The 26,991-nt window shown below is 37.9% G+C and overlaps 1 protein-coding gene and 1 non-coding gene across 2 annotated transcripts; both read left to right on the top strand.

The window, feature by feature from the left end:
- The first annotated feature begins 13,407 nt into the window (after window positions 1-13,407).
- On the top strand, window positions 13,408-17,022 carry LOC112711015 (probable serine/threonine-protein kinase PBL26). The gene is made up of 5 exons (XM_025763542.3): window positions 13,408-14,000; window positions 14,281-14,456; window positions 14,667-14,856; window positions 14,993-15,378; window positions 15,776-17,022. The coding sequence occupies exons 1-5, from the start codon at window positions 13,889-13,891 to the stop codon at window positions 16,631-16,633; spliced, it is 1,722 nt and encodes a 573-aa protein (XP_025619327.1). The 5' UTR covers window positions 13,408-13,888; the 3' UTR covers window positions 16,634-17,022.
- Window positions 17,023-26,799: 9,777 nt separating this feature from the next.
- LOC112714200 (small nucleolar RNA R71) lies at window positions 26,800-26,907 on the top strand. The gene has a single exon (XR_003159155.1). It is a non-coding gene; the product is annotated as a small nucleolar RNA R71 (small nucleolar RNA).
- The last annotated feature ends 84 nt before the right edge of the window (window positions 26,908-26,991 follow it).

Below are 26,991 nucleotides of genomic sequence, written 5' to 3'. Positions count from 1 at the left end.
ACGCCTAGAATGGTGCCAGACTGGGCGTTAAACGCCCATTTGCTGCCCTTACTGGCGTTTAAACGCCAGCAAGTTTTCCTCCAGGGGGTGTGCTATTTTTCTTTCTATTTTTCATTCTGTTTTTGCTTTTTCAATTGATTTTGTGACTTCCCATGATCATCAACCTACAGAAAACATAAAATAACAAAGGAAAATTAGATAAATATAACATTGGGTTGCCTCCCAACGAGCGCTTCTTTAATGTCAGTAGCTTGACAGTGGGCTATCATGGAGCCTCACAGATGCTCAGAGCAATGTTGGAACCTCCCAACACCAAACTTAGAGTTTGAATGTGGGGGTTCAACACCAAACTTAGAATTTGGTTGTGGCCTCCCAACACCAAACTTAGAGTTTGACTGTGGGGGCTCTATTTGGCTCTGTTTTGAGAGAAGCTCTTTATGCTTCCTCTCTATGGTGACAGAGGGATATCCTTGAGCCTTAAACATAAGGGATTCTTCATTCACTTGAATGATCAATTCTCCTCTGTCAACATCAATCACAGCCTTTGCTGTGGCTAGGAAAGGTCTGCCAAGGATGATGGATTCATCCATGCACTTCCCAGTCTCTAGGACTATGAAATCAGCAGGGATGTAATGGTCTTCAACTTTTACCAGAACATCCTCTACAAGTCCATAAGCTTGTTTTCTTGAATTGTCTGCCATCTCTAGTGAGATTTTTGCAGCTTGCACCTCAAAGATCCCTAGCTTCTCCATTACAGAGAGGGGCATGAGATTTATGCTTGTCCCTAGGTCACACAGAGCCTTCTTGAAGGTCATGGTGCCTACTGTACAAGGTATTGAGAACTTCCCAGGGTCCTATCTCTTTTGAGGTAATCTCTGCCTAGTCAAGTTATCCAGCTCTTTGGTGAGCAAAGGGGGTTCATCCTCCCAAGTCTCATTACCAAATAACTTGTCATTTAGCTTCATGATTGCTCCAATGTACTTGGCAAATTGCTCTTCAGTGACATCTTCATCCTCTTTAGAGGAATAATACTCATCAGAGCTCATGAATGGCAGAAGTAAATTCAATGGAATCTCTATGGTCTCAGTGTGAGCCTCAGATTCCCATGGTTCCTCATTAGGGAACTCATTGGAGGCCAATGAACGTCCATTGAGGCCTTCCTCAGTGGCGCTCACTGCCTCTTCCTCCTCTCCAAATTCGGACATGTAGGTCATGTTAATGGCCTTGCACTCTCCTTTTGGATTCTCTTCTGTATTGCTTGGAAGAGTGCTAAGAGGGAGTTCAGTAATTTTCTTACTCAGTTGACCCACTTGTGCCTCCAAGTTTCTAATGGAGGACCTTATTTCAGTCATGAAACTTTGACTGGTTTTGATTATATCAGAGACCATGGTTGCTAAGTCAGAGTGGCTCTGCTTAGAATTCTCTGTCTATTGCTGAGAAGATGATGGAAAAAGCTTGCCATTGCTAAACCTGTTTCTTCCACCATTATTGTTATTGAAACCTTGTTGAGGTCTCTGTTGATCCTTCCATGAGAGATTTGGATGATTTCGCCATGAAGGATTATAGGTGTTTCCATAGGGTTCTCCCATGTAATTCACCTCTTCCATTGAAGGGTTCTCAGGATCATAAGCTTCTTCTTCAGATGAAGCGTCCTTAGTACTGCCTGGTGCAGCTTGCATTCCAGACAGACTTTGAGAAATCATATTGACTTGCTGAGTCAATATTTTGTTCTGAGCCAATATGGCATTCAGAGTATCAATCTCAAGAACTCTTTCTTCTGATTCGTCCCATTGTTCACAGGATTCCTTTCAGAAATGTACATGAATTGGTTATTTGCAACCATTTCAATGAGTTCTTGAGCTTCTGCAGGCATCTTCTTCCGATGAAGAGATCCTCCAGCAGAGCTATCCAATGACATCTTGGACAGTTCAGACAGACCATCATAGAAAATACCTATGATGTTCCATTCAAAAAGCATGTCAGAGGGACACTTTCTGATCAATTGTTTGTATCTTTCCCAAGCTTCATAGAGGGATTCTCCTTCCTTCTGTTTGAAGGTTTGAACTTCCACTCTAAGCTTACTCAATTTTTGAGGTGGAAAGAACTTTGCCAAGAAGGCATTGACTAGCTTTTCCCAAGAGTTCAGGCTTTCTTTAGGTTGTGAATCCAACCATATCCTAGCTCTGTCTCTTACAGCAAAAGGGAATAGCATAAGTATGTAGACTTCAGGGTCAACCCCATTAGTCTTGACAGTGTCACAGATTTGCAAGAACTCAGCTAAAAACTGATGAGGATCTTCCAATGGAAGTCCATAGAACTTGCAATTCTGTTGCATCAGAGAAACTAATTGAGGCTTAAGCTCAAAGTTGTTTGCTCCAATGGCAGGGATAGAGATGCTTCTCCCATAGAAGTCGGGAGTAGGTGCAGTAAGGTCACCCAGCACCTTCCTTGCATTGTTGGCATTGTTGTTGTTTTTGGCTGCCATATCTTCTTCTCGTTTGAAGATTTCTGTTAGGTCCTCAGAGAGTTGTGCCTTAGCTTCTCTTAGCTTTCGCTTCAAGGTCCTTTCAGGTTCAGGGTCAACCTCAACAAGAATGCTTTTGTCTTTGCTCCTGCTCATATAAAAGAGAAGAGAACAAGAAAATATGGAATCCTCTATGTCACAGTATAGAGATTCCTTGAGGTGTCAGAGGAAAAGAAAAGAAAAATAGGAGGAAGAGGTAGAAGAATTCGAACTTATCAGGAAAGATGGAGTTCGGATTGTGTATTAAGGAGGGGTGTTAGTCCATAAATAGAAGGATGTGAGAAGAGGGGAAGAAATTTTCGAAAATTAAGTAAAAGATTTTAAAAAAACATTTTGAAAAACACTAATTGATTTTCGAAAACCAAGAGTGGAAAAGAAATCAAGTGATTTTTGAAAAAGATTTTGAAATTAGAAATCAAAAAGGTATGATTGAAAACTATTTTGAAAAAGATGTGATTAAAAAGATATGATTTAAAAGTTATGGTTTTTTTTTTTTAAAAAAAAGATGTGATTGAGAAGATATGATTTGAAAAACAATTTAAAAAGATTTGATTTTTTTAAAATCAAGGACTTGGCTAACAAGAAAAGATATGATTCAAACATTAAACTTTCCTCAATAGAAAAGGCAACATACTTGAAATGTTGAATCAAATCATTAATTGTTAGCAAGTATTTTTGAAAATGGAAAGAAATTGATTTTGAAAAAGATTTGATTGAAAAGATTTGATTTGAAAAAGATTTGATTTTAAAAAAATTTTGAAAACTTGAAAAAATTGGCATTAAAAACAAAATCTTCCCTCTTGTGCCATCCTGGCGTTAAACGCCCAGAATGGTGCACATTCTGGCGTTTAACGCCCAAAACTCACCCCTTTTGGGCGTTAAACGCCCAGCCAAGTACCCTGGCTGGCGTTTAAACGCCAGTTTTCCTTCTTCACTGGGCGTTTTGAACGCCCAGCTTTTTCTGTGTAATTCCTCTGCAGTATGTTCTGAATCTTCAATTCTCTGTATTATTGACTTGAAAAGACACAAATTAAAAATTTTTGGATTTTTAATAATGAGGAATAATCAAAATGCAACTGAAATCAAATAAATAATGCATGCAAGACACCAAACTTAAAAGTTTGTATACTACTGACACTAACAAGTTGAGAATGCATATGAGAAACAACAAAACACACAAAACAAGAGAATTTAAAGATCAGAGCAAGTAAATCATCAAGAACAACTTGAAGATCAATGAAGACACCTGATAAATGCAAGAAGAACAGAAACATGCAATTGACACCAAACTTAAAATGAGACTAGACTCAAACAAGAAATATTTTTGATTTTTATAATTTTGTAATTTTTTTGGATTTTTCGAAAATTAAGTGGAAAAGAAAATAAAGATATCAAAATTCTTAATGAGAATTCCAGGAATCATGCAATGTTAGTCTAAAGCTTCAGTCTAAAGGAATTAGACATGGCTAGCCAAGCTTCAGCAGGACATTGCATTCAAGAGCTAAATTGATGAAAATCAATCAGCTTTAGTGATGATAAGAACATCACCTTGAAACACTAGAATTCATTCTTAAGAACTCTGAAGAAAAATACCTGATCTAAGCAATAAGATGAACCGTCAGTTGTCCAAACTCAACAATCCCCGGCAACGGCGCCAAAAACTTGGTGCACGAAATTGTGATCATCAATGGCGCCATCAACATGGTACACTCAATTGCAATCTCAACTCTTTATCACAACTTTGCACAACTAACCAGCAAGTGCACTGGGTCGTCCAAGTAATAAACCTTACGCGAGTAAGGGTCGATCCCACGGAGATTGTTGGTATGAAGCAAGCTATGTTCATCTTGTAAATCTCAGTCAGGCACTCGTTCATAAGTGAGAATGATGATGAGTGTCACATAATCATCACATTCATCATGTTCTTGGGTGCAAATTAATATCTTAGAACAAGAATAAGCTGAATTGAATAGAAGAACAATAGTAATTGCATTAATACTCGAGGTACAGCAGAGCTCCACACCTTAATCTATGGTGTGTAGAAACTCCACCGTTGAAAATACATAAGAACAAGGTCTAGGCATGGCCGTGAGGCCAGCCCCCATGATCTAAGATAGCATAAGACTAAAGATAGCTACCCAGGTGATCTAGAGATCTAAAGTGATCAAAAGATGAAAATACAATAGCAAAAGGTCCTATTTGTAGAGAACTAGTAGCCTAGGGTTTACAAGGATGAGTAAATGACATAAAAATCCACTTCCGAGCCCACTTGGTGTGTGCTTGGGCTGAGCATTGAAACATTTTCGTGTAGAGACTTCTCTTGGAGTTAAACGCCAGCTTTTGTACCAGTTTGGGCGTTTAACTCCCATTCTTGTGCCAGTTCCGGCGTTTAACGCTGGGCAGTTTTGAACTGATTTGGAACGCCGGTTTGGGCCATCAAATCTCGGGAAAAGTATGGACTATTATATATTACTGGAAAGCCAGAATGTCTACTTTCCAACGCCGTTGAGAGCGCGCCAATGGGCTTCTGTAGCTCCAGAAAATCCACTTCGAGTGCAGGGAGGTCAGAATCCAACAGCATTTGCGGTCCTTTTCAGCCTCTGAATCAGATTTTTGCTCAGGTCCCTCAATTTCAACCAGAAAATACCTGAAATCACAGAAAAACACACAAGCTCATAGTAAAGTCCAGAAAAGTGAATTTTAACTAAAAACTAATAAAAATATACTAAAAACTAACTAAAACATACTAAAAACATACTAAAAACAATGCCAAAAAGCGTATAAATTATCCGCTCATCACTAAGCTTACATACTGATATGGCCTTACCCTTCCATTATACTTTGCAAACCAATTTGAGCCTATTTTACGCATTTGTTCTTTCCTTTAGCTCATCACTAACTCTAAGCGGAAAACAATAATGTCCTTAATTTGAATCCTTGATTAGCTTAGACTAGTGAGAATGCTCATGAATTAAGTGTGGGGAAAAGTGGGTTTGGAAATGTTTGATTTGGGAATTGAGTATGTTAGACTTTGTGTGAAAATATGAAAAATGTTAAGAACATCTTTATGCATTCAAAACCTTAATCATATGCATTGAGAAAAAAAAAGTGAAAAAGAAAAAAAAGCAAATAATAAAAGGGGACAAAATGCCCCAAAGTAAGTGTTGCTATCAATGCATACGTACTGAACTCAAATTTAGGATGCATGAATATATGGAAAACACAGTTAATGGGAAGTTAGATTTTGTATTTTAATTAAATAGATTGTCTTAAGTTAGGTGAAAAGTTTATGTTAATTAAGGATTCAGATTTTAGTCCACTTGGCCAAATACAATCCTACCTTGACCCTAACCCCATTACAACCCTTAAAAGACCTCTTGATTTGTGTATTGGTGCATTAAATTTTTGTTGATTGTTAGATGAAGAGCAAGCTATAGAAAGCAAGATTAGTAGAGAATTGAGAGAATTAACCCTAGACACTTGAGAGTTAGAATGATATACACTACCGAGTAAGGATTCAGCGCTTAATTCTATGTTCCCTGCTTTCATGAGCTATCTTCTTCTTGCAAGCTATTTGTATTGTATTTTGTGATTTGAATTAGTGAAATCCAGTTCATATTTATTCTTGAAAGATTTATTTACTTTTTCACCAAGTAGGTAGAATCATTTTAGCATGTAGTTGCATTCACATTCATAGGTTACATTGCATGAGTCTTGCCTTTTCCTACTCATTTATTTAGTCTCCTTGAGTTTAGCATGAGGACATGCTAATGTTTAAGTGTGGGGAGGTTGATAAACCATTATTTTATGGTTTATATTGTGTTTTATTGAGTGGTTTTATCAAGCTTTTCACCCACTTATTCATATGATTTGCATGTATTTACAATTCCTTCCTAAAAATATCCTATGATTAATAACTTGCTTCCTAAGGACCTTTTAGTTGTATATTTTTATCTTTCTTCGTACCATTCGATGCCGTGATCTGTATGTTAAGTGTTTCAGGCTTCATAGGGCAGGAATGGCGTAAGGAATGAAGAGGAAGCATGCAAAAATGGAAGGAACACAAGGAATTGAGGAGATGACCAGCGAGAAGTCACGCAGTTGCATGGCTCAAGCGACCGCGCAATATAGAAGGAATTACCGTGACGTGCTCGCATGCCTGATGCGACAGCACGGAGTGGAAGCTGCACAAACGACGTGAAAGCGTGGACGACGCGCACGTGTCGTACGAGAAATGCTGAGTGACACGAACACGTGGACAACGCGGATGCGTGACGAGCGCGATCTGCAGAATTATAGAAGTCACTAGCACAGATTCCCGGCCGCATTTCAACCCAGTTTTTGGCCCAGAAACACAGATTAAAGTTCGGGAACATGCAGAGACTCAGGACATAAATTCATATCAGATCATAATTCAATTTTAGATTTTAGATGTAGTTTTTAGAGAGAGAGGTTCTCTCCTCTCTCTTAGGATTTAGGATTAGGATTCCTTTTAAAGGATTTAGGATTTCAACTCTTCATCAAGTTCAATATTCCTTTTACTTTATATTTCTCTTTTATTTTCAGATACTTTAATGCTTGTATTACATATGTTGCCTATTTGGCTTATGAGCCATTCATGTTAGGATTTTCTTTATTTAATATAAATTGAGGTATTTCAGACTTATATGTTATGGATGCTTTAGCTTTATCCAATTTATTTTCATTCGAGTAGATTTTCTTCTCTTTTCACTTTGGTTGATTAATTGGTAACTCTTGAGTTATCAAACTCATTGTTGACTGAAAATTGGAATTCTTCAAGAATTAATTCGAGTTCCAATAACTCTAGCCTTTCCCAAGGAAAGACTAGGACCTAAGGAATCAAAATTTATTCATCCACTTGACTTACCTTCATAGTTATAAGTTGACTTAGTGGGAGAAAAATCCAATTCTCATCACAATTGATAAGGATAACCGGGATAGGACCTCCAGTTCTCATACCTTGCCAAAAGCTTTATTAGTTATTATTTTAACGACTTGTTATGTTACATTACTTGTTCAACCCTTTTCAAAACCGCAAAATATACTTTTTCATAACCAATAATAAATCATACTTCCCTGCAATTCCTTGAGAAGACGACCCGGGGTTTGAATACTTCGGTTAATTATTTTTATTGGGTTTGTTACTTGTGACAACCAAAACATTTGTAAGAAAGGACTCTTTTTGGTTTAGAAGCTATACTTGCAACGAGAATTTATTCTAAATTCTAGACCACACAAAAGTTCTCTCTTCAGATGCCAATCATTCTAAACTTCAAGGGATGAAGTGAGATGCCAAAACTATTCAGAAGCAAAAAGCTACTAGTTCCGCTCATCTAATTTGAATTAAGCTTCATGAAAAACTCTGAGATTGCCTCTTGATCCTCGTACTATCCTATTTTACTTATCTAGTTGCTTGGGGACAAGCAACAGTTTAAGTTTGGCGTTGTGATGAGCGGATATTTTATACGCTTTTTGGGGGTGTTTTAATATAGTTTTTAGTAGGATCTAGCTATTTTTTAGTATATTTTTATTAGTTTTGATGAAAAAATCACATTTCTGACTTTACTATGAGTTTGTGTGTTTTTCTGTGATTTCAGGTATTTTCTGGCTGAAATTGAGGGACCTAAGCAAAAATCTGATTCAGATGCTGATAAAGGACTGCTGATGTTGTTGGATTCTGACCTCCCTGCACTCGAAGTATAATTTTTGGAGCTACAGAAATCTAAATGGTGCGCTCTTAATTGCGTTGGAAAGTAGACATCCAGGGCTTTCTAGCAACCTATAATAGTCCATACTTTGCCCAAGTTTAGATGACGCAAACTGGCGTTCAACGCCAGCTTTCTGCCCTTTTTTGGGGTCAAACGCCAGAAACAAGTTACAAACCCGAGTTAAACGCCAAAAATAGGTTACATGAAAGCTTCAATGTTCAGTCCCAGCACACACCAAGTGGGCCCCAGAAGTGGATTTCTGCACTATCTATCTTAGTTTACTCAGTTTCTGTAAACATAGGTTACTAGTTGAGTATAAAAACTATTTTTAGAGATTTATTTTGTACCTCATGACATTTTTACATCTGAAATTAAAACTTTGATGGCATGAGTCTCTAAACCCCATGGTTGGGGGTGAGGAGCTCTACAACATTATCTCGATGAATTAATGCAAGTATTTCTGTTTTCTATTCAATCTCGCTTGTTTCTATTCTAAGATGTTCATTTGCACTTCAACATGATGAATTTGATGACCGGTGACACTCATCACCATTCTCAACCTATGAACGCGCGTCTGGCAACCACTTCTGTTCTACCTTTGATTGAATGTATATCGATTGGGTTTCTGGTTCACGAGTTTGACTGCCTCTCCTGACAACAGAGCGTTCAATCCGTGAGTCCAGAGTCTTCGTGGTATAAGCTAGAACCAATTGGCATCATTCCTGAGATTCAAAAAGTCTAAACCTTGTCTGTAGTATTCCAATTAGGATCTGGGAGGGGATGTCTATGACGAGCTTCAAACTCACAAATGTTGGGCATAGTGACAGACGCAAAAGGATCACTGGATCCTATTCCAACACAAGTGAGAACCAACAGATGATTAGCCATGTACATGGACCCTTTTCACTGAGAGGACGGCTGGTAGCTATTGACAACGGTGATCCACCAACATACAGCTTGCCATGGAAGGAGACCTGCGTGCGTGAAGAATAAGACAGTAAGAAAGCAGAAATTCAGAAGACAAAGCATCTCCAAAAGTCCAACCCATTCTTCATTACTGCATAACAAGTAATTATTTAATGTTCTTTTATTTTTAGCAATTAAAACTAAGAACCCTATTGATATCCTGACTAAGAATAATAAGATAACCATAGCTTGCTTCAAGCCGGCAATCTCCGTGGGATCGACCCTTACTCACGTAAGGTATTACTTGGACGACCCAGTGCACTTGCTGGTTAGTTGTGCGGAATTACAAAGTCTGATTGTAATTTTTGTGCACCATGCGCAAAAGTCGACGCTTCCGCGTAGCTAGGCAGAATTCTCATCGACGCATACGTATGCTTCACGCGTACGCGCGGATCGCAAAAACCCATCGACATGTACGCGTGATCCACGCGTACGCGTGACGCGTGCACGTGACCTCTTTAATGAAAACGTGGCCGGCGATTTCAAGAGAGCTTCAGACCCAGTTTTGAGCAGAATTCTGGCTGGAAAAGACATAAAGGACCAAAGATTGAAGGGGATCAGCATCTTTTACTCATTAGGAGTTAGTTTTGGGGAAGTTACATTTTTTAGAGAGAGAAACTCTAACTTCTCTCTAGGTTTTTGCCTTTCTCAACTCCAATTGCACTTGGATCCTTTGGTTAGATCTGAATTTGATTCAATTTCACGTTGTTCTAGTTGTAGATCTTTCTCTTCTACTCTCAATTAAGTGTTCTTGCTACTCTAGCAATGTAGATCTTGATCTAGACTTTGTTACTTTGATTTCTATTAATAAATTGAAGAAATTTCATGTTAATTATTGTTAATTGCTTGATTGTTGTTAATTGTTTGCAATAGATAGCTTTAATTCACATCCTTTTCTCAATTTCAGGATGTCTTCCATTATTGCTCACCAATTATTTGAGAAAATGTCAACTATAGCTATGGAGTAGATTTTCCACTCTTGGCTTAGGGGTTGGGTAATTGGAAACACTTGAATTGTCAAGGTCATTTGTTGATTGACAATTGGAACATTGCTAATTAATTTGAATGACACTAACTCTAGTCTCTCCTTAGGATTAGACTAGGACTTGTAGACTCAAATTGATTATCTCTACTTGACTTTCCTTCATAGTTAGAGGTTAACTAAGTGGAGCAATAATCAATTGAAATCGAAATTGATGGAGATAATAAGGATTGCCAAGGCTTTTATATTGATTGATTGTCATTTACTCTTGCTTGATTTCAAATTCTTGTGTCACTTAGTTTCATTGCTATTGTTCATTACTTTTATTCAAGCTCGTTTACATTTCTCGTATTCAACCTCAAACACCAAGAGACTCCTAGCCAATGATGTGCACCTTAGGGCAACTCCTAGGGAGAACGACTCGAGACTAATACTCTCGGTTATTGATTTGAATTGTGGACACACTTTCTTTGTTTGATGCGTTATAGCTTGTTGGTTTAGACTATCCTCACGACGAACTTATTTGTTAAAATTCTATACCGACAAAATATAGCTCATCATTTATCTCGAGATCCTTATAGTGTTTTGTCTCTTAATCATTTTCAGGCATTGGCTCGCTACCAAGAAGTGACAGAGAGATATGCAAATGAAAAACAATCTGTATGCTCTTTCTATGTACTAAGTACATAGATTGAAATTACTGTGACTGATTAGAATGAGATTAACAACAATAATTTTGTGCCCTATCAATATCGTAAACCATCTCTTAAATCTGATTACTTTGACAAATATTAGTTGATGTTAATAAACCGTGTTCTTTGTTTCAGCTTGCTCTAGGTGCTGTAAATTCAGAGGTTCTTCTTGGAAGGTATGAGATTTAAAATATTTACATGATTTTCATATGCAGTAATGTGTTGTTTTTCAGGTCTGGTGTGTGGGGAAATGAAGGTGGTCAAGTGCAGTAATCCAAATTCTTGTAAACTCGTATAACTCATTTGAGATGAACCAACAAGTTCAAGCTGAAGTAGCAATGCTTTCTGAAATGGTATAAATTTTTTCATAACTTAATGATATACCACAGTTGATCCAAAATTCACTGTAAGATATTCTTTCTTTTATGTACAAATGAGATTTGAATGAGTTCTTGCAGGAAAGTATTTCCCAAGATAAGAAGAGAAGTCATGCTGGCTTTGTATTTAAAAGACTCCTCAACACTCTTGTCTGTTTTATTTGTTGTTTTCTCTTTTATTTATTACACTCTCTCTAACATGAAAGTGAAAGTGCATAAACTGTTTTCTTTTATGTAATGGCTACAGAATTCTATTTCCAGAGTTTTGGAATCTAAGTTCATTTACCACTTATTGATGGCTGTGAGCAGCTGAGAACGATTCCAGAAGGACTCAAGACTCTCACTTCTCTCAAGAAAATAAAAATTATAGGAATGCCAGTCGAATTTGAACATAGACTTCAAACTAATGATGTGCCAGAGTTCAAGTATGTTACTCCAGCAATTGAATCTTCCATGGACATTTTGGCAGTTGGTATGCTAATTCGTTCACCAATGTTGCTTGGGGATTATTCTCTCTATATTTAGTTTAATTCTATATTAGGTTTATGTTTATATTTAGGCTAATTCTGATAGTGGTTAGCTATAAGAGTAGATTATTTTATACACCTTTAGTGTATGCTAAAGTACAGATTTTACAGGTTTTCTTTTTTCAGTGGTATTTGTTTTGAATTATAGTTGATGTATGAATACACTTTGTTGATGTATGATTGTTACTTATTATTATAGTTGATGTATCAATATACTTTTTTATGTTTTGAATTATATTGACTTCTTGTTTATAGTACTTTTCTTTAGTTTGATAATACGATGAATTTGTTTATTTTTTGAAATATTATAAATATTTGAATTCAAATTAGATAAAAATTTGTATTTATTAAATTTATATTTATTTTGTATAAAAACAAATTTATTTTGCAATGAAAAAATTTTAATAAATCTATTTTACCTTATTGACGGATTTACAGACGGATTTTCTGTCTGTATTCAGAGTTTGGAATGGTTTTCCAAGACTCTAATTACAAACGGAAAATTTGTCGGAAAATTTGTCTGTAAATACTGACGAAAAATATGTTGAAAAATTTGTCTGTGATTACCGACGAAAAATTCGTCTCTAATTACCGACGAAAAATTCGTCAGAAAGTTCGACTTTTCAGGGAAATGGAAGGGAGAATTTACCGAGGAAAAATCTGTCAGTAACTCGTAAAAATCCGTCGGTAATTTTCCGAAGGAAAAAAATTCGTCATTCCAACGAGACTTTTACAGAGGGACCAAATCCATCGGTAATTTCGTCGGTAACCAAAAATCCATATGTAATAAAGACGAAATCTGTCTGTATTAAGCAATTTTCTAGTTGTGGACGGACGACGGCAGCGTCTCCCTCATGCAGCTATGGAGGCTATTGCTAGAGTTTTGTTTTTTGGGGAAGAAAGCTTCGTTTGAGAGAGTTTGAGAAGAGAAGGAGGCTACTGAACATCTGAAGGCTTTTACCCTTTTTATTTTTTTACAAACCGTAAAACCGCACTGTTTAAGAGATCCTAGCTTACGGTAGCTTTTTTATTTACTGTTTTTACAGGTTGAACTAAAACATAAAGACGTTCGGTTCGCAGTCGGGCCAGTCAGACCGATTGGTCCAGTTTGATTTTTAAAACCATACAAAAAAGTTTTTTTTTATTATCTATTTATAAATTATTATTTTTATAAATAGTCACCAGAGATATTTTTATTTTTGATACATGTTTATCTCGTTAAATTGTGTCAAACTGTGATACACAATTTTTGAATATTTCCATCACAGAAATTCTAAAATTATTTTACAAAAAATCAAATTAATATAGATCTGTTAATCGTATCAAAATGCATAGTCTCAATTTCTATCTATCCTTACAAAATATAAAAATGATAACTACTAAATGCTTATCATAACGAAATTTACTTAAAATTAACTCATGGTGAAGTTCATAAATGATCTTAATTATTACTCAAATAAATATAAGTTTAAGGGTGAAAAAAATGGCTGGATGTCATGCATATATGACCTGGAGGAAGACAATAGTAATCACATTCCCCTAACTGATCTGAACCCAAATACTGGAATTTGAATTCCACAATTTTTGGAATCCATCTAAAATGACACCTCATAATTAAATCCAGTAAATTCTCCCGCTTTTTTCTCCGAGAGTTTAGAGAGAAAACCTCACTCTTTTTTTCCTTTTTCCTTTTTTTTTTCTATTTTCCATTGCAAAACCAAAAAAAAAAAACAACAAAAAAACATGCATGGTTTTTAATCTTCATTTCATCTTGTCTTGTTGCTTTAATTTCCTGGCCTTTTCTTTTAGTTTCCTTGCTACAACCCTCTCGTGGGGGTCCTTCAATGTGATTTGGGGGACCCTAGTCTTAATTTGATTTGGCCAATTCTTGTCAATTAAATTAACACAATACACCATCATCCAAGACAGATATTTTCTTTTGCCATTTGGTTTTTTAGAACAAATTAAAGACTTAATTCTATAGAAGAGGAACATAAATTAATTAATCATTTTGTTAATTTAATTAACTTATTAATTAATTTGATCCTCTTGGATCGGAGCTGGAGGGGTGTTTATTTAATTTGATCTAGAATGGTTGATTGCCTGAATTGCTTCCCGTGTTTTAGCTCTCAGAAAAGTAAAAAGAGTAATAGCAAGAGGGAAGGGTCTCCTGCGGAAGATAATTTTGTTGCAAAACCACCTGGTAAGTTCCTTTGCATATCTATTTATTATTCTGTCAACAAACATGACGAATAACTGAATATTAACATGCATATGGTTGGTTTTACTTTTGACGTACATGTGCTTAAGCTGGAAACTATTTTCCAGCTTGAGTTACATAACTAGGAGATAAGAAGTGGCGTAAGTGAACAAAGGGGTGGAGACAAGACAGACCAGTTCTCGTGCATAATTATAATAATTTGCGGCAGAAACTTGAATTTATTTATTAATTGAGATGTTTCTTATTAAATCTATCCTCGTAGATATGAAAAATAAAAGACCTGAAGATGCAGCCGCAATTGATCCTGCAAACATAAAGGCAAAACATTACACATTCCGTGAGCTGGCAACAGCAACAAAGAACTTCCGTCAAGAATGCCTCCTTGGTGAAGGAGGCTTTGGCAGAGTCTACAAGGGCGTCATCCCTGCTACCGGCCAGGTCATGTCTCATTTCCCTCTTGTATAATTACACAGAAAGAAACAGATATTTATGTCTCTATTGTAACTAATTTTATGTAATTCATAGAAAAAGATCGTACGAGATAGAAGACAAAAATTAGGAATGGCCTAAAATAGATCGAAGCGTCAGAGACTTTTTTTAAATAACAATAATAATAATAATTTTGAGTTCTGTGTTTTGGGTGTTCAGACTGTGGCTGTGAAGCAACTTGACCGAAATGGTATGAATGGCAATAAGGAGTTTCTGGCTGAGGTTTATACGCTAAGTCAGTTGAACCATGAAAACATTGTCAACCTCGTTGGTTATTGTGCTGATGGTGATCAACGTCTATTGGTGTATGAGTTCGTTCAAGGCACTGCTCTAGACAAACGTCTTCTTGGTAGGTTCTCCTCTCTATATATTCACTTTATAACCTTACATCAAAATTATTAAGAGGAATTTAGTGAGATTCATAGATGCTCTCTTGAGCTGCACTTTTGTGTCTTTATTTTTCTCTTATTTATATTTTGTTCCAGAGAACAAAGGGGATCAACCTCCACTAAATTGGTACACCAGAATGAAAGTGGCAGCGTCGGCGGCCAGAGGGCTAGAGTACTTGCATGACAATGCCAATCCTCCAATCATATTCAAGGACTTGAAACCCTCTGATATACTGCTGGATGGAGACAATAATGCTAAGCTGTTTGGTTTTGGTCTGGGACAGCATGGAAATGACATGAACCTTGCACCTACAAGGGTTATGGGAACTTATGGTTACTCTGCTCCTGAGTATGTCAGGACGGGTCAACTTACCATGAAGTCTGACGTCTACAGTTTCGGGGTAGTATTGCTTGAGCTCATAACCGGACGCCAAGCAGTCGACACCACAAGGCCAAATGATGAGCAAAACCTTGTCTCTTGGGTATGTTACTATTAGTGAAATGTTTATATGGCTGATTTTTCTTTCTTCATTATTTACTCGTCATAGTCATAGGGAGTACTCACTTTGTATCCAGCCATACAGTTTTTATCATTCGATTACATCCGGTTAACATGAGCTTTTGGTAAAATATTTCAAGTACACAAAATCAACTTTTGATATTATATATGTTAAAGATATGTTTGCATGCCTAAAAGTGAAAACTTTCTACCGAAGTTTTTAGCCGCTCTTAAGGAGTTAGAACAAGAAGTTTTCTGCAGTTAATTATAGCTACTAACTTGTTAACCACCGGTCTTAAGGAGGACTTTTTTTATTCATTGTACGTTCCAATTTAAGGAATAAGCATTTTTCTTATATGTCGAATGAAAATATTTGTTAGGCACAACCCATATTCAAAGATCCAAAGAGATTTCCGGACATGGCAGATCCAAATCTTGGCAAAAACTTCCCAGAAAAGGATCTGAACCAAGCTGTTGCAATAGCAGCAATGTGCTTACAAGAGGAAGCCGAAGCGCGTCCTTTGATGAGCGACGTTGTCACTGCTCTGAGTTTCCTTTCCACTGTTCCTCCTCCGGGGGCTGTGCCGACTCCAAAGGCCCCCTCGGTGGCCTCCAAAAAGAACTCTAAAGGCAAAGAAGACCATAGCAAAAGCGAAAGCGAAAGGGAAAGCGAAAGTGAAAGCGAAAGTGAACGAGGAAGCCTCACTGGAAGCGAGAGCTCTTACTCCCGTGCAAGTAGCAGGAGAACAATGAGTAGAACATACACTTCAGATTCAGATGGAAGCTATTCCGCTAGCAGCTATCAGAGCGAAAGCAGCATCCCTGACCACAAAGCAAGCACCAAGATAACAAGCAGAAAGCATTCTTCTAGAGACGCCAGCAAAAAGCATAGCAGCAGAAAACATTCTACCAAAGATATAAGCAAGAAGAGCACAAAGAAACCCTCTCTTGTTGAAAAGGGCGACAAAAAATCCTCTGAATTGAGGAAGAAGAGCACCAAGAAATCGTCCAAGGCTTCCGGCCACAAGAGCAGCAAAAAAACCTCTCTGAAAATCTTGAGCCAAAAGAGTAGCAAAAAGTCGGAAGATGAAAGCATCTCCATTAGCAGAAATAGCAGCAGCAGCAGCGTGATCTCGGCCGACGAGATACTGGAGCACATGGGAAGCAGGGAATACGGGAATATATCTTTTGGTCTTATAAGCAGCGAGAGTATTAACAGCAACAGATCTGAAGATTAAAGATTGCCGTATTTTAGATCAGTGGTGGGTGAAGGTTAACATTCGCCTCTCTGCCGGTTGGAAACTTTCAAGGCATGTGCAAAATACTTAAATTTTTTTCTGTCAAAGTAGCGTCTCTCTGGTTTTTTCTCTTTCCTTTCCTCTTTTTATTTTTTTGAACAATGCAACATTTGTGGAATTCTTCTCGAAAATGAAACTTGGAAAGAAAGAAAGAAAGAAAGAAAAAGAATCTATTTGTATTTGTTTCGTTTTAGTAGGCTTTCATGTATATTTTATCTGTTATCTATCAGTGGTTCAAGAAATAGAGTCAAGATAGCCGTGAAATACTACCTTACGGCAAGTGTTTTGCCGTTATTGGAAGGGGTGTGATCCCGTTTTCTTTTCTCTTATCATGGCAATTCGTCTTTTCAATACCTTTTTTGTTGCATATGTGTATGTCTCCGACAATTTAATCGTTTTGCTTAGATCAATTCATGCATTGGAGTGAGTTAGCCAATAAATATGAATGAATGAATATGTGCATGGATTTTTCTGTTCTTTAAGTTTAATTTAGGCTTCCTGCAGTTCTACTGGAAACAAAAATAAAAAAAGAACGTAGTAATAATAATAAGGGTTAAGTACTTTTTTCGTTCCTAAGGTTTAAGGCCAAAATTAAAATTGTTTTTCACCTTTTTTTGTTATTAAAATTATCCTCAACTTTATAAAACGTTATAAAATTATTATTTTCTACTTCAATTTTAATATTTTACCAAATTATCCTTAATAATTAATAAAAATAATAAAAATAATATTAAAAAACAAAAACAAAACACCCCCTCCATAACCCACCCACCCTCCCTTTCGGGTATCTTTTCACTTTCTTCCCTTCCCATCCCATTCTTCCTACCTCTCATCGGAACACCCCCCTCCCCAACTCTAAAGAAGTCCTCTCAGAGACACCGAAATGGAACCCACCACCAACCTTTTCCAAATTCTAACCCCAACAATCCCACAAACCCAAAACCTTTCATACAGAGAACAATAACATGATGAAAAATTACGAGAACGACGATGCTGATGCATTATTTGCAACAATGGGCACCACCAAGCCCCAAGAGATCTCCCAACTCTCTAAGAAAGTTTGCAGCTTGAGCGAGAGTGCCTCCACCACAACCTTCAACGAAGAAGAAACACGCCAAAGGGTAGTAAACAGATCACCCACCAGAACATAGAAAAATCGCTCCTTTTTCGGTGACTTCGCCGCCAGGACGGTCGGGAAGTCTCCAGCTAGGAGGTCGGAATAGTCTCCGGTGAGGAGGAATGGTGGGTCGGTGAGGCTTGTCCATAGAAGGGACCAAATAGAGAGCGGATTATTAAGGAACCAGACTCGCCGCCGTGATGCCGACAAGAATTCCAGCCGGCGTTCTAGGTCTCTGGCAAACCAGACCGACATGGAGCAACTAGATCTATCGTGGGTCGGAACCCATCTAAGAGGAGAGGAACAAATCAGTCCCCTGCAAGGGTGAGGCAAGCCGCTGCACCGGCAGTTGAGAGTGGTGACCGGAAAATGGATAATCCAGCTATGGAGGAGGAAAAGTAATCATCTTCAGCTAATAATGAGTCTTTGTAAGGGGATGGAAGAGGGGTTGGAGGAGGGGAATGGAGAGGGAAAAAAGTGAAGAGATACCTGGGGGGGAGGGGTGGGTTAGGGGGGTTGTTTTGTTTTTATTTTTAATATTATTTTTATTAATTATTAAGGGTAATTTGATAAAAAAAAATTAAAATTAAAGTAGAAAAGGGCGATTTTATAATGTTGAGGATGATTTTAATAACAAAAAAGGTCAGGGACGATTTTGATTTTGGCCTCAAATGTTAAGGAAGAAAAAAGTACTTAACCCTCCTAATAATAATAATAATAATAATAATAATAATAATAATAATAATAATAATAATAATAACTCATACCCTGCCTTAACAAGCAAAGCTAGGCCCAACAAACAAAAGGGTCTACCAATAAAGATGACCTTTACAAATGTACCCGACCACTTTAAAGAGGTCGCAGACAAACCAAGGAAGCTCAACATTATCTGCCCAAAGCAGGTAACCGCCTCCAGAATTGCTCATCTATCGGATGAAAAATACCATGCACAGATATCGTATGACTAATCAGCTGTTGGTTCTCAATCATGTAGGAATAGGATTTACTATCCTTTTGCGTCTGTCACCACGCCCTACTGTCGCGAGTTTGAAGCTCGTCACAGTCATCCCTTCCCAGATCCTACTCGGAATACCACAGACAAGGTTTAGACTTTCCGAATCTCAGGAATGCTGCCAATGGATTATAGCCTATACCACGAAGACTCTAATCTCGGATTCAGATGCCCCATTGTCAAAGGGGAGTCGATGTGAATCGTTGATTAGAAATTAAAGAGATATACATTCAAGCTTGTCTTCATGTAGAACGGAAGTGGTTGTCAATCATGCGTTTATAAGTGAGAATGGTGATGAGTATCACATAATCATCATATTCATCATGTTCTTGTGTGCGAATGAATATCTTAGAATAGGAGTAAGCATGAATTGAATAGAAGATAGTAGTAATTGCATTAATACTCGAGGAACAACAGAGCTCCACACCTTAATCTATGGTGTATAGAAACTCCACCGTTTAAAATACATAAGTGAAAATAGGGTAGGCATGGCCAAATGACCAGACCCCATAAAAGTCTAAGATAGCATTAAACTGATCAAAGATCCCTAATACAATAGTAAAAAGTTCTATTTATACTAAGCTAGTTACTAGGGTTACAAAAATGAGTAAATGATGCAGAAATCCACTTTCGGGCCCACTTGATGTGTGCTTGGGCTGAGCATTGAAGCTCTCACGTGTAGAGGTCTTCCTTGGAGTTAAACGCTTGTTTTTAATTTGTTTCTGGCGTTTAACTCTGCTTTGCAACTTGTTTCTAGCGTTTAACGCCAGAATAGGGCAAAAAGCTGGCGTTAAACGCAAGTTTGCATCATCTAAAGTCGGGCAAATTATGGACTATTATATCTTGCTGGAAAGCCCTGGATGTCTACTTTCCAACGCAATTAAGAGCGTGCCATTTGGACTTCTGTAGCTCGAAAAAATCTATTTCGAGTTCAGGGAGGTCAGAATCCAACAGCATCAGCAGTCCTTTGTCAGCCTCTAAATCAGATTTTTGGTCAAGTCCCTCAATTTCAGCCAGAAAATACCTGAAATCACAGAAAAACACAAACTCTTAGTAAAGTCCAAAAATATGAATTTTTCTTAAAAACTAATAAAATATACTAAAAACTACTAAATCATACTAAAAACTATGTAAAAACAATGCCAAAAAGCGTATAAATTATCAGCTCATCACAACACCAAACTTAAATTGTTGCTTGTCCCCAAGCAACTGAAAATCAAATAAGATAAAAAGAAGAGAATATACAATGAATCTCACAATATCAATGAATCTCACAGTTTTGAAATCTCACTTTATCCTTTGAAATTCAGAATGATTGGCATCTATAGGAACTCAGAATTTTGGATAGTGTTATTGATTCTCCTAGTTCAGTGTGTTGATTCTTGAGCACAGTTACTTTATGAGTCTTGGCCGTGGCCCTAAGCACTTTGTTTTCCAGTATTACCACTGGATACATAAATGCCACAGACACGTAACTGGGTGAACCTTTTCAGATTGTGACTCAGCTTTGCTAAAGTCCCCAATTAGAGGTGTCCAGAGCTCTTAAGAACACTCTTTTTGCTTTGGATCACGACTTTAGCCACTCAGTCTCCATCTTTTCACTTGGACCTTCATGACACAAGCACATGGTTAGTGACAGCTTGATTTAGCTGCTTAGACCTGGATTTTATTTCCTTGGGCCCTCCTATCCATTAATGCTCAAAGCCTTGGATCCTTTTTACCCTTGCCTTTTGGTTTAAAGGGCTATTGGCTTTTTCTGCTTGCTTTTTCTTTTTCTTTCTCTTTTTTTTTTGCCATTTTTTTCGCAAGCTTTCTTATTCACTGCTTTTTCTTGCTTCAAGAATCAATTTCATGATTTTTCAGATTATCAATAAAATTTCTCTTTGTTCATCATTATTTCAAGAGCTAACAATTTTAATATTCATAAACTTCACTATAAAAAATATGCACTGTTCAAGCATTCATTCAGAAAACAAAAAGTATTGCCACCACATCAAAATAATTAAACTAATTTCAAGATAAAATTTGAAATCCAGGTACATCTGGTTCTTTTGTAATTAAGCACATTTTACATTTAAGAGAGGTGAAGGATTCATGGAATTATTCATAGCTTTAAGACATAGACATTTGACACTAATGATCATGTAATGAAGACACAAACATAGATGAGACAATAAGAATAAAACCCAAAACAGAAAAATAAATAGACAAGGAGATTAAGGAATGAGTCCACCTTAGTGAGGGTGGCATCTTCCTCTTGAAGAACCAATAGAACTCTTGAGCTCCTCTATGTCTCTTCTTTGCCTTTGTTGCTCCTCCCTCATAGCTCTTTGATCTTCTCTAATCTCATGGAGAATGATGGAGTGCTCTTGGTGCTCCACCCTTAGTTGGTCCATGTTGTAACTCAAGCCTTCTAAAGAGTTGTTGAGTTGCTCCCAATAGTTGTGTGGAGGAAATTACATCCCTTGAGGCATCTCAAGAATTTCTTGATGAGGATATTCCTCATGCTCTTGTTAAGGTCCATGAATGGGCTCTCTTGTTTGCTCCATCCTTTTCTTAATGATGGGCTTGTCCTCTTCAATGAGGATGTCTCATTCTATGTCAATCCCAACTAAATTACGTAGATGACAAATGAGATGAGGAAAGGCTAACCTTGCCAAGGTGGATTACTTGTCAGCCACCTTGTAGAGTTCTAGAGGTATGATCTCATGAACTTCCACTTCCTCCCCAATCATGATACTATGGATCATGATGGCCCGATCCACAGTCACTTCAGATCAGTTGCTAGTAGCAATGATGGAGCTTTGGATGAACTCCAACCATCCTCTAGTCACAGGCTTAAGGCCCGATCTTCTCAATTGAACCGGATTGCCTATTGAGTCTCTTTTCCATTAAGCTCCTTCCACACATATGTCCATGAGAACTTGGTCCAACCTTTGATCAAAATTGACCCTTCTAGTGTAGGGGCGTGCATTTTCTTGCATAATTGGCAAGTGGAACGCCAACCTTACATTTTTCGGACTGAAATCTAAGTATTTCCCCCGAACTATTATAAGCCAATTCTTTGGATTCGGGTTCATACTTTGATCATGGTTCCTAGTAATCCATGCATTGGCATAGAACTCTTGAACTATTAAGATTCCGACTTGTTGAATGGGGTTGGTGAGAACTTCCCAACCTCTTCTTCGAATCTCATGTCGGATCTCCGGATACTCATTTTTCTTGAGCATGAACGGGACCTTAGGGATCACCTTCTTCTTGACCACAACTTCATAGAAATGGTCTTGATGGACCTTTGAGATAAATCTCTCCATCTCCCATGACTCGGAGGTGGAAGCTTTTGCCTTTCCTTTCCTCTTTCTAGAGGTTTCTCCGGCCTTAGGTGCCATAAATAGTTATGGAAAAACAAAAAGCAATGCTTTTACCACACCAAACTTAAAAGGTTTACTCGTCCTCAAGCAAAAGAAGAAAGAAAGAAGGGGAAGAAGAAGAAAAATGGAGGAGATGGAGGGAGAAGTGAATTCGGCCAAGATGGTGGAAATGTGTATGTGTTATATGAATATGAAGGAGTAATGAGGGGTTTATATAGGGGTGACGGGAGGAGTAGGATTCGGTCATTATGGTTGGGTTTGGGAGGGAAAAGTGTTTGAATTTGAAAGTGAGATAGGTGGGGTTTTTGGGGAAGAGATAAGGAGGTGATTGGTGAAGATGTGATGGGGACGAGTGAATGAGTTGATTGGTGAGGGATATTTTGGGAAGAGTATTTTGGGAGGGTAGGTGGGGATCCTGTGGGGTCCACAGATCCTGAGGGGTCAAGGATTTATCATCCCTGCTCCTATTAGGCGTGTAAACACCCTTATAGTGCAATCCTGGCGTTTAATGCCAGATTGCTACTTGTTTCTGGCGTTAAACGCCAGCTTTTATTCCTTTCCTGGCGTTAAACGCCAGGCTACAACCTGTTTCTGGCGTTTAACGCCAGATTGCAGCCTATTTTTGGCGTTTAACGCTAGTCTGGTGCTTGTTTCTGGGGTTTAATGCCCAGAATGGTGCTAGACTGGGCGTTATACGCCCATTCTGCAACCCTTACTGGCGTTTAAACGCCAGTAAGTCTCTCCTTCAGAGTGTGTTATTTTTAATGCTATTTTTATTTTTCTTAAATTTTTGCAGTTTTATTTTGTGACTCCACATGATCATCAACCTAAAAAAAGAAAATAATATGAAATAACATAGATAATTAAAAATTGGGTTGCCTCCCAATAAGCACTTCTTTAATGTCAATAGCTTGACAGTGGGCTCTCATGGAGCCTCATAGATATTCAGAGCATTGTTGGGACCTCCTAATACCAAACTTAGAGTTTGGATGTGGGGGTTCAACACCAAACGTAGAGTTTGTGATGGTGTTTTTGCGGAAAAACGAATTTCCAACACACAAATCCAACCGGCAAGTATACCGGGTCGCATCAAGTAGTAATAACTCACTTAGAGTGAGGTCGATACCACAGGGATTGATGGATCAAGCAACTTTAGTGGGTGATTAGTTTAGTCAAGCTAACATTGAGTGAATTGTGTGAAACTGTAGCCAATAGAATGTAAATTTGCAGGAATTATAAAGTTCAGAAAGAAAAATGCATAGAAACTTAAAGAGCAAGAAAAGTAAATTGGCAAAATCTTAAATGACAAGAAATGTAAATTGCATCAAATGTAAAGGGGATTGGGTGCAGGAAATTTAAAGGAAAGCAATAAGCAGCACTTAGAATAATTGCAGAATAATTAAATTGCATGAAAAGTAAAAGGACTTGGGTGCTGGGAATTAAAGAGAGCAATAGATCAGAACTCAAAACTCTTGCAGAAAGCTTAACTTGCAGGAAAGTAAATTGGGATCATGAACATAAATGTAAAATGAAGAACAAGTGCAGAAGAATTAAATTGCTTGAAAGTAAATTAAAAGCCAATGGAACAGTAAAAACAGAAGAGCAGCCAAGAACTCAACTCAATTGCAAAATAAAATTAAAGATCTCAGGGAATCAAAGAGACTAGAGAACAAGTCTAGATCTCAAGCCCTTCCTTGATTCAACAGCAAATAGATTGAAGAAGAAATAGAGTTGGAAGCAGTAAAGAGAGCCTTGATTCAAATCAAAATTCCTTGAATTATGTAGAAGAACAAAGCAGAGATGTTGCAGATGGAGAATGAAAACAGAATTCCTTTCAATCTCAATCCAAAATTCAAACAGAAAGGAAAATTTAAAAGAGAGAGAGCTATCTACTACTACTACTCCCTAATGGAGCTCGCCTCCCTTCTAGTGAGATGGAATTGATGCCTTTATATAGGCTTTACAAAGTGAAAATTAAAACAAATTATAATTAAAATGAAAATCCTAATCTAATTGATCCATGTGCCTTTGAGTGATGATGTGGGCTTTTCTTGCTTTGGATTTGAGGTGAAATGGGGTTGGTTGGCCTTGATTCAATTTGGAGAGGAATGGAATTTTGGTTAAATTTTGGCCCATGGGTGACACTCCCAGGAGGCTGCCCTGCCCTTGTGGAGGGCAGAGCAGGAAATGGTGCGTGCGGCCTCATTGCGTGCGTGCTTGGTGCTGGCCGTGCCAAGTTGTGTGCGCGCCCAAGCTCCTTGCGTTTACTTCCTTGAAGGTCTTGTGTTCGAACCTTGGTGAAAGCACTTGAGGAGCAATTTTTCCTTGATTTTCCATGAAGAGAGCACGACATTGCCCTGCTCTCCAAGAGGGCAGAGCAGAAAATTGAGTGCTACTTTGCTTTGGAGTGAGGCTCCAGCTTCGAGCCTTGGTGGAAGCACTTTGGTTTATTTTTGCTTATTTTTGGCCCTTAAAGATGCCTTTCACTCATGCCTCAATTGTATGCCAAATATGGATTGCTATATATCGTTGGAAAGCTCTCAATGTCAGCTTTCCAACGCAACTGGAATCACATCAATCGGACGTTTGTAGCTCAAGTTATAGCCCTTTGAAATAGGCATGGTCATGCTATGAGTGCCCAGTTTTTACCTTAGCGAAAATTCTTGCTTCCAACCTCACTTTGCATCACAATATTGCTCTGCCCTTGGCAAGAGCAGGGCAGTATGTGCTGATTGCCTATTCTCCTTTAATTTGGTCATGGGCCACGCTTTTAAAAGCGTGGCCTAAGCCTCCAAAGTGTGCTCCAAAGCTCTTTTTTTCTCTTTTTTTGTGCTTCTTTGCTTCTTTTTCTTCTTATTTCCTACAAGATATATAAAATTAAAAGATCAAGGAAATCTTCCAATTAAGCACAAAAGAATGCAATATTTAAGCACTAATCATCAATTTCTTGTATGAAAAAGCATAGAAAAATAGGTATATGATGACTTGTCATCAGTTTGGTTATGGCCTCCCAACACCAAACTTAGAGTTTGACTGTGGGGGCTTTGTTTGACTCTGCATTGAGAGAAGCTTTTCTTGCTTCCTTTCCATGGTTACAAAGGGAGATCCTTTAGTTTTAAACACAAGGTAGTCCTCTTTCAATTGAAGGATCAACTCTCTTCTGTCCACATCAATCACAGTTTTTGCTGTGGCTAGGAAGGGTCTTCCAAGGATGATGGATTCATCCTCATCCTTTCCATTGTCTAGGATTATGAAATCAGCAGGGATGTAAAGGCCTTTGACCTTTACTAGCATGTCCTCTACCTATCCATAAGCCTTTTTCATGGATTTGTCTGCCATCTCTAATGAGAATTTGGTAGCCTGTACCTCAAAGATTCCCAGTTTCTCCATTACAGAGAGTGGCATTAAGTTTATGCCTGACCCGAGGTCACACAAAGCCTTCTCAAAGGTCATGGTGCCTATGGTACAAGAAATTAGGAATTTACCAAGATCCTGTTTCTTTTGAGGTAATGTCTGCCTAACTAAGTCATTCAGTTCATTAATGAGCAATGGAGGTTCATCCTCCCAAGTCTCATTACCAAATAACTTGGCATTTAGCTTCATGATTTCTCTAAGGTATTTAGCAACTTTTTCTTCAGTGATATCTTCATCCTCCTCAGAGGAAGAATATTCATCAGAGCTCATGAATGGCAGAAATAGGTTCAATAGAATCTCTATGATCTTTAGATGAGCCTCAGATTCCTTAGGTTCCTCAAATGGGAACTCTTTTTTGTCCAGAGGACGTCCCATGAGGTCTTCCTCACTAGGATTCACGTCCTCCTCCTCCTCTGTGCATTCGGTCACACTATGTAAGGTTATGGCCTTGTATTCACTTTTTGGATTCTCTTCTGTATTGCTTGGGAGAGTATTAGGAGGAGTTTCAGTGACTCTTTTACTCAGCTGGCCTACTTGTGCCTCTAAATTTCTAATAGAGGACCTTGTTTCATTCGTGAAACTTAGAGTGGCTTTAGATAGATCAGAGACTATGTTTGCTAAGCTAGAGGAGCTCTGCTCAGAATTCTCTGTCTGTTGCTGAGAGGATGATGGAAAAGGCTTGCTATTGCTAAACCTATTTCTTCCACCATTATTAAAGCCTTGTTGAGGCTTTTGTTGATCCTTCCATGAGAAATTTGGATGATTTCTCCATGAGAGATTATAGGTGTTTCCATAGGCTTCACCCATGTAATTCACCTCTGCCATTATAGGGTTCTTAGGATCATAGGCTTCTTCTTCAGAAGATGCCTCTTTAGTATTGTTGGATGCATTTTGCAATCCATTCAGACTCTGAGAAATCATATTGACTTGCTGAGTCAACATTTTGTTCTGAGCCAATATGGCATTCAGAGCATCAATTTCAAGAACTCCTTTCCTTTGAGGCGTCCCCATTACTCACAGAATTCCTTTTAGAAGTGTACATGAACTGGTTACTTGCAATCATGTCAATGAGTTCCTGAGCTTCTGCAGGTGTTTTCTTCAGGTGAATAGATCCACCTGCAGAATGGTCCAATGATATCTTAGACAATTCAGACAGACCATCATAGAATATATCCAGGATGGTCCATTCTAAAAGCATGTCAGAAGGACATTTTTTGGTCAGTTGCTTGTATCTTTCCCAAGCTTCATAGAGGGATTCACCATCTTTCTGTCTAAATATTTGAACATCCACTCTAAGCTTGCTCAGCTTTTGAGGAGGAAAGAACTTGGCCAAGAAAGCCGTGACCAGCTTATCCCAAGAGTTCAGGCTATCTTTAGGTTGAGA

The sequence above is a fragment of the Arachis hypogaea genome, chromosome 9 (assembly GCF_003086295.3).
Source record: "Arachis hypogaea cultivar Tifrunner chromosome 9, arahy.Tifrunner.gnm2.J5K5, whole genome shotgun sequence".
Lineage (NCBI taxonomy): Eukaryota > Viridiplantae > Streptophyta > Magnoliopsida > Fabales > Fabaceae > Arachis > Arachis hypogaea.
The sequence above is the reverse complement of the archived record's forward strand: the minus strand, read 5'-3'. Positions and strand labels throughout refer to the sequence as shown.

What these genes read in the sequence shown, in the direction of transcription:
- LOC112711015 (XM_025763542.3), top strand. Translation starts at nt 13,889, where the DNA reads ATGGTTGATTGCCTGAATTGCTTCCCGTGTTTTAGCTCTCAGAAAAGT. An exon ending in TTTTGTTGCAAAACCACCTG is followed by an intron (nt 14,001 to 14,280) that starts GTAAGTTCCTTT and finishes CTATCCTCGTAG; the next exon opens with ATATGAAAAATAAAAGACCT. An exon ending in TCATCCCTGCTACCGGCCAG is followed by an intron (nt 14,457 to 14,666) that starts GTCATGTCTCAT and finishes TTGGGTGTTCAG; the next exon opens with ACTGTGGCTGTGAAGCAACT.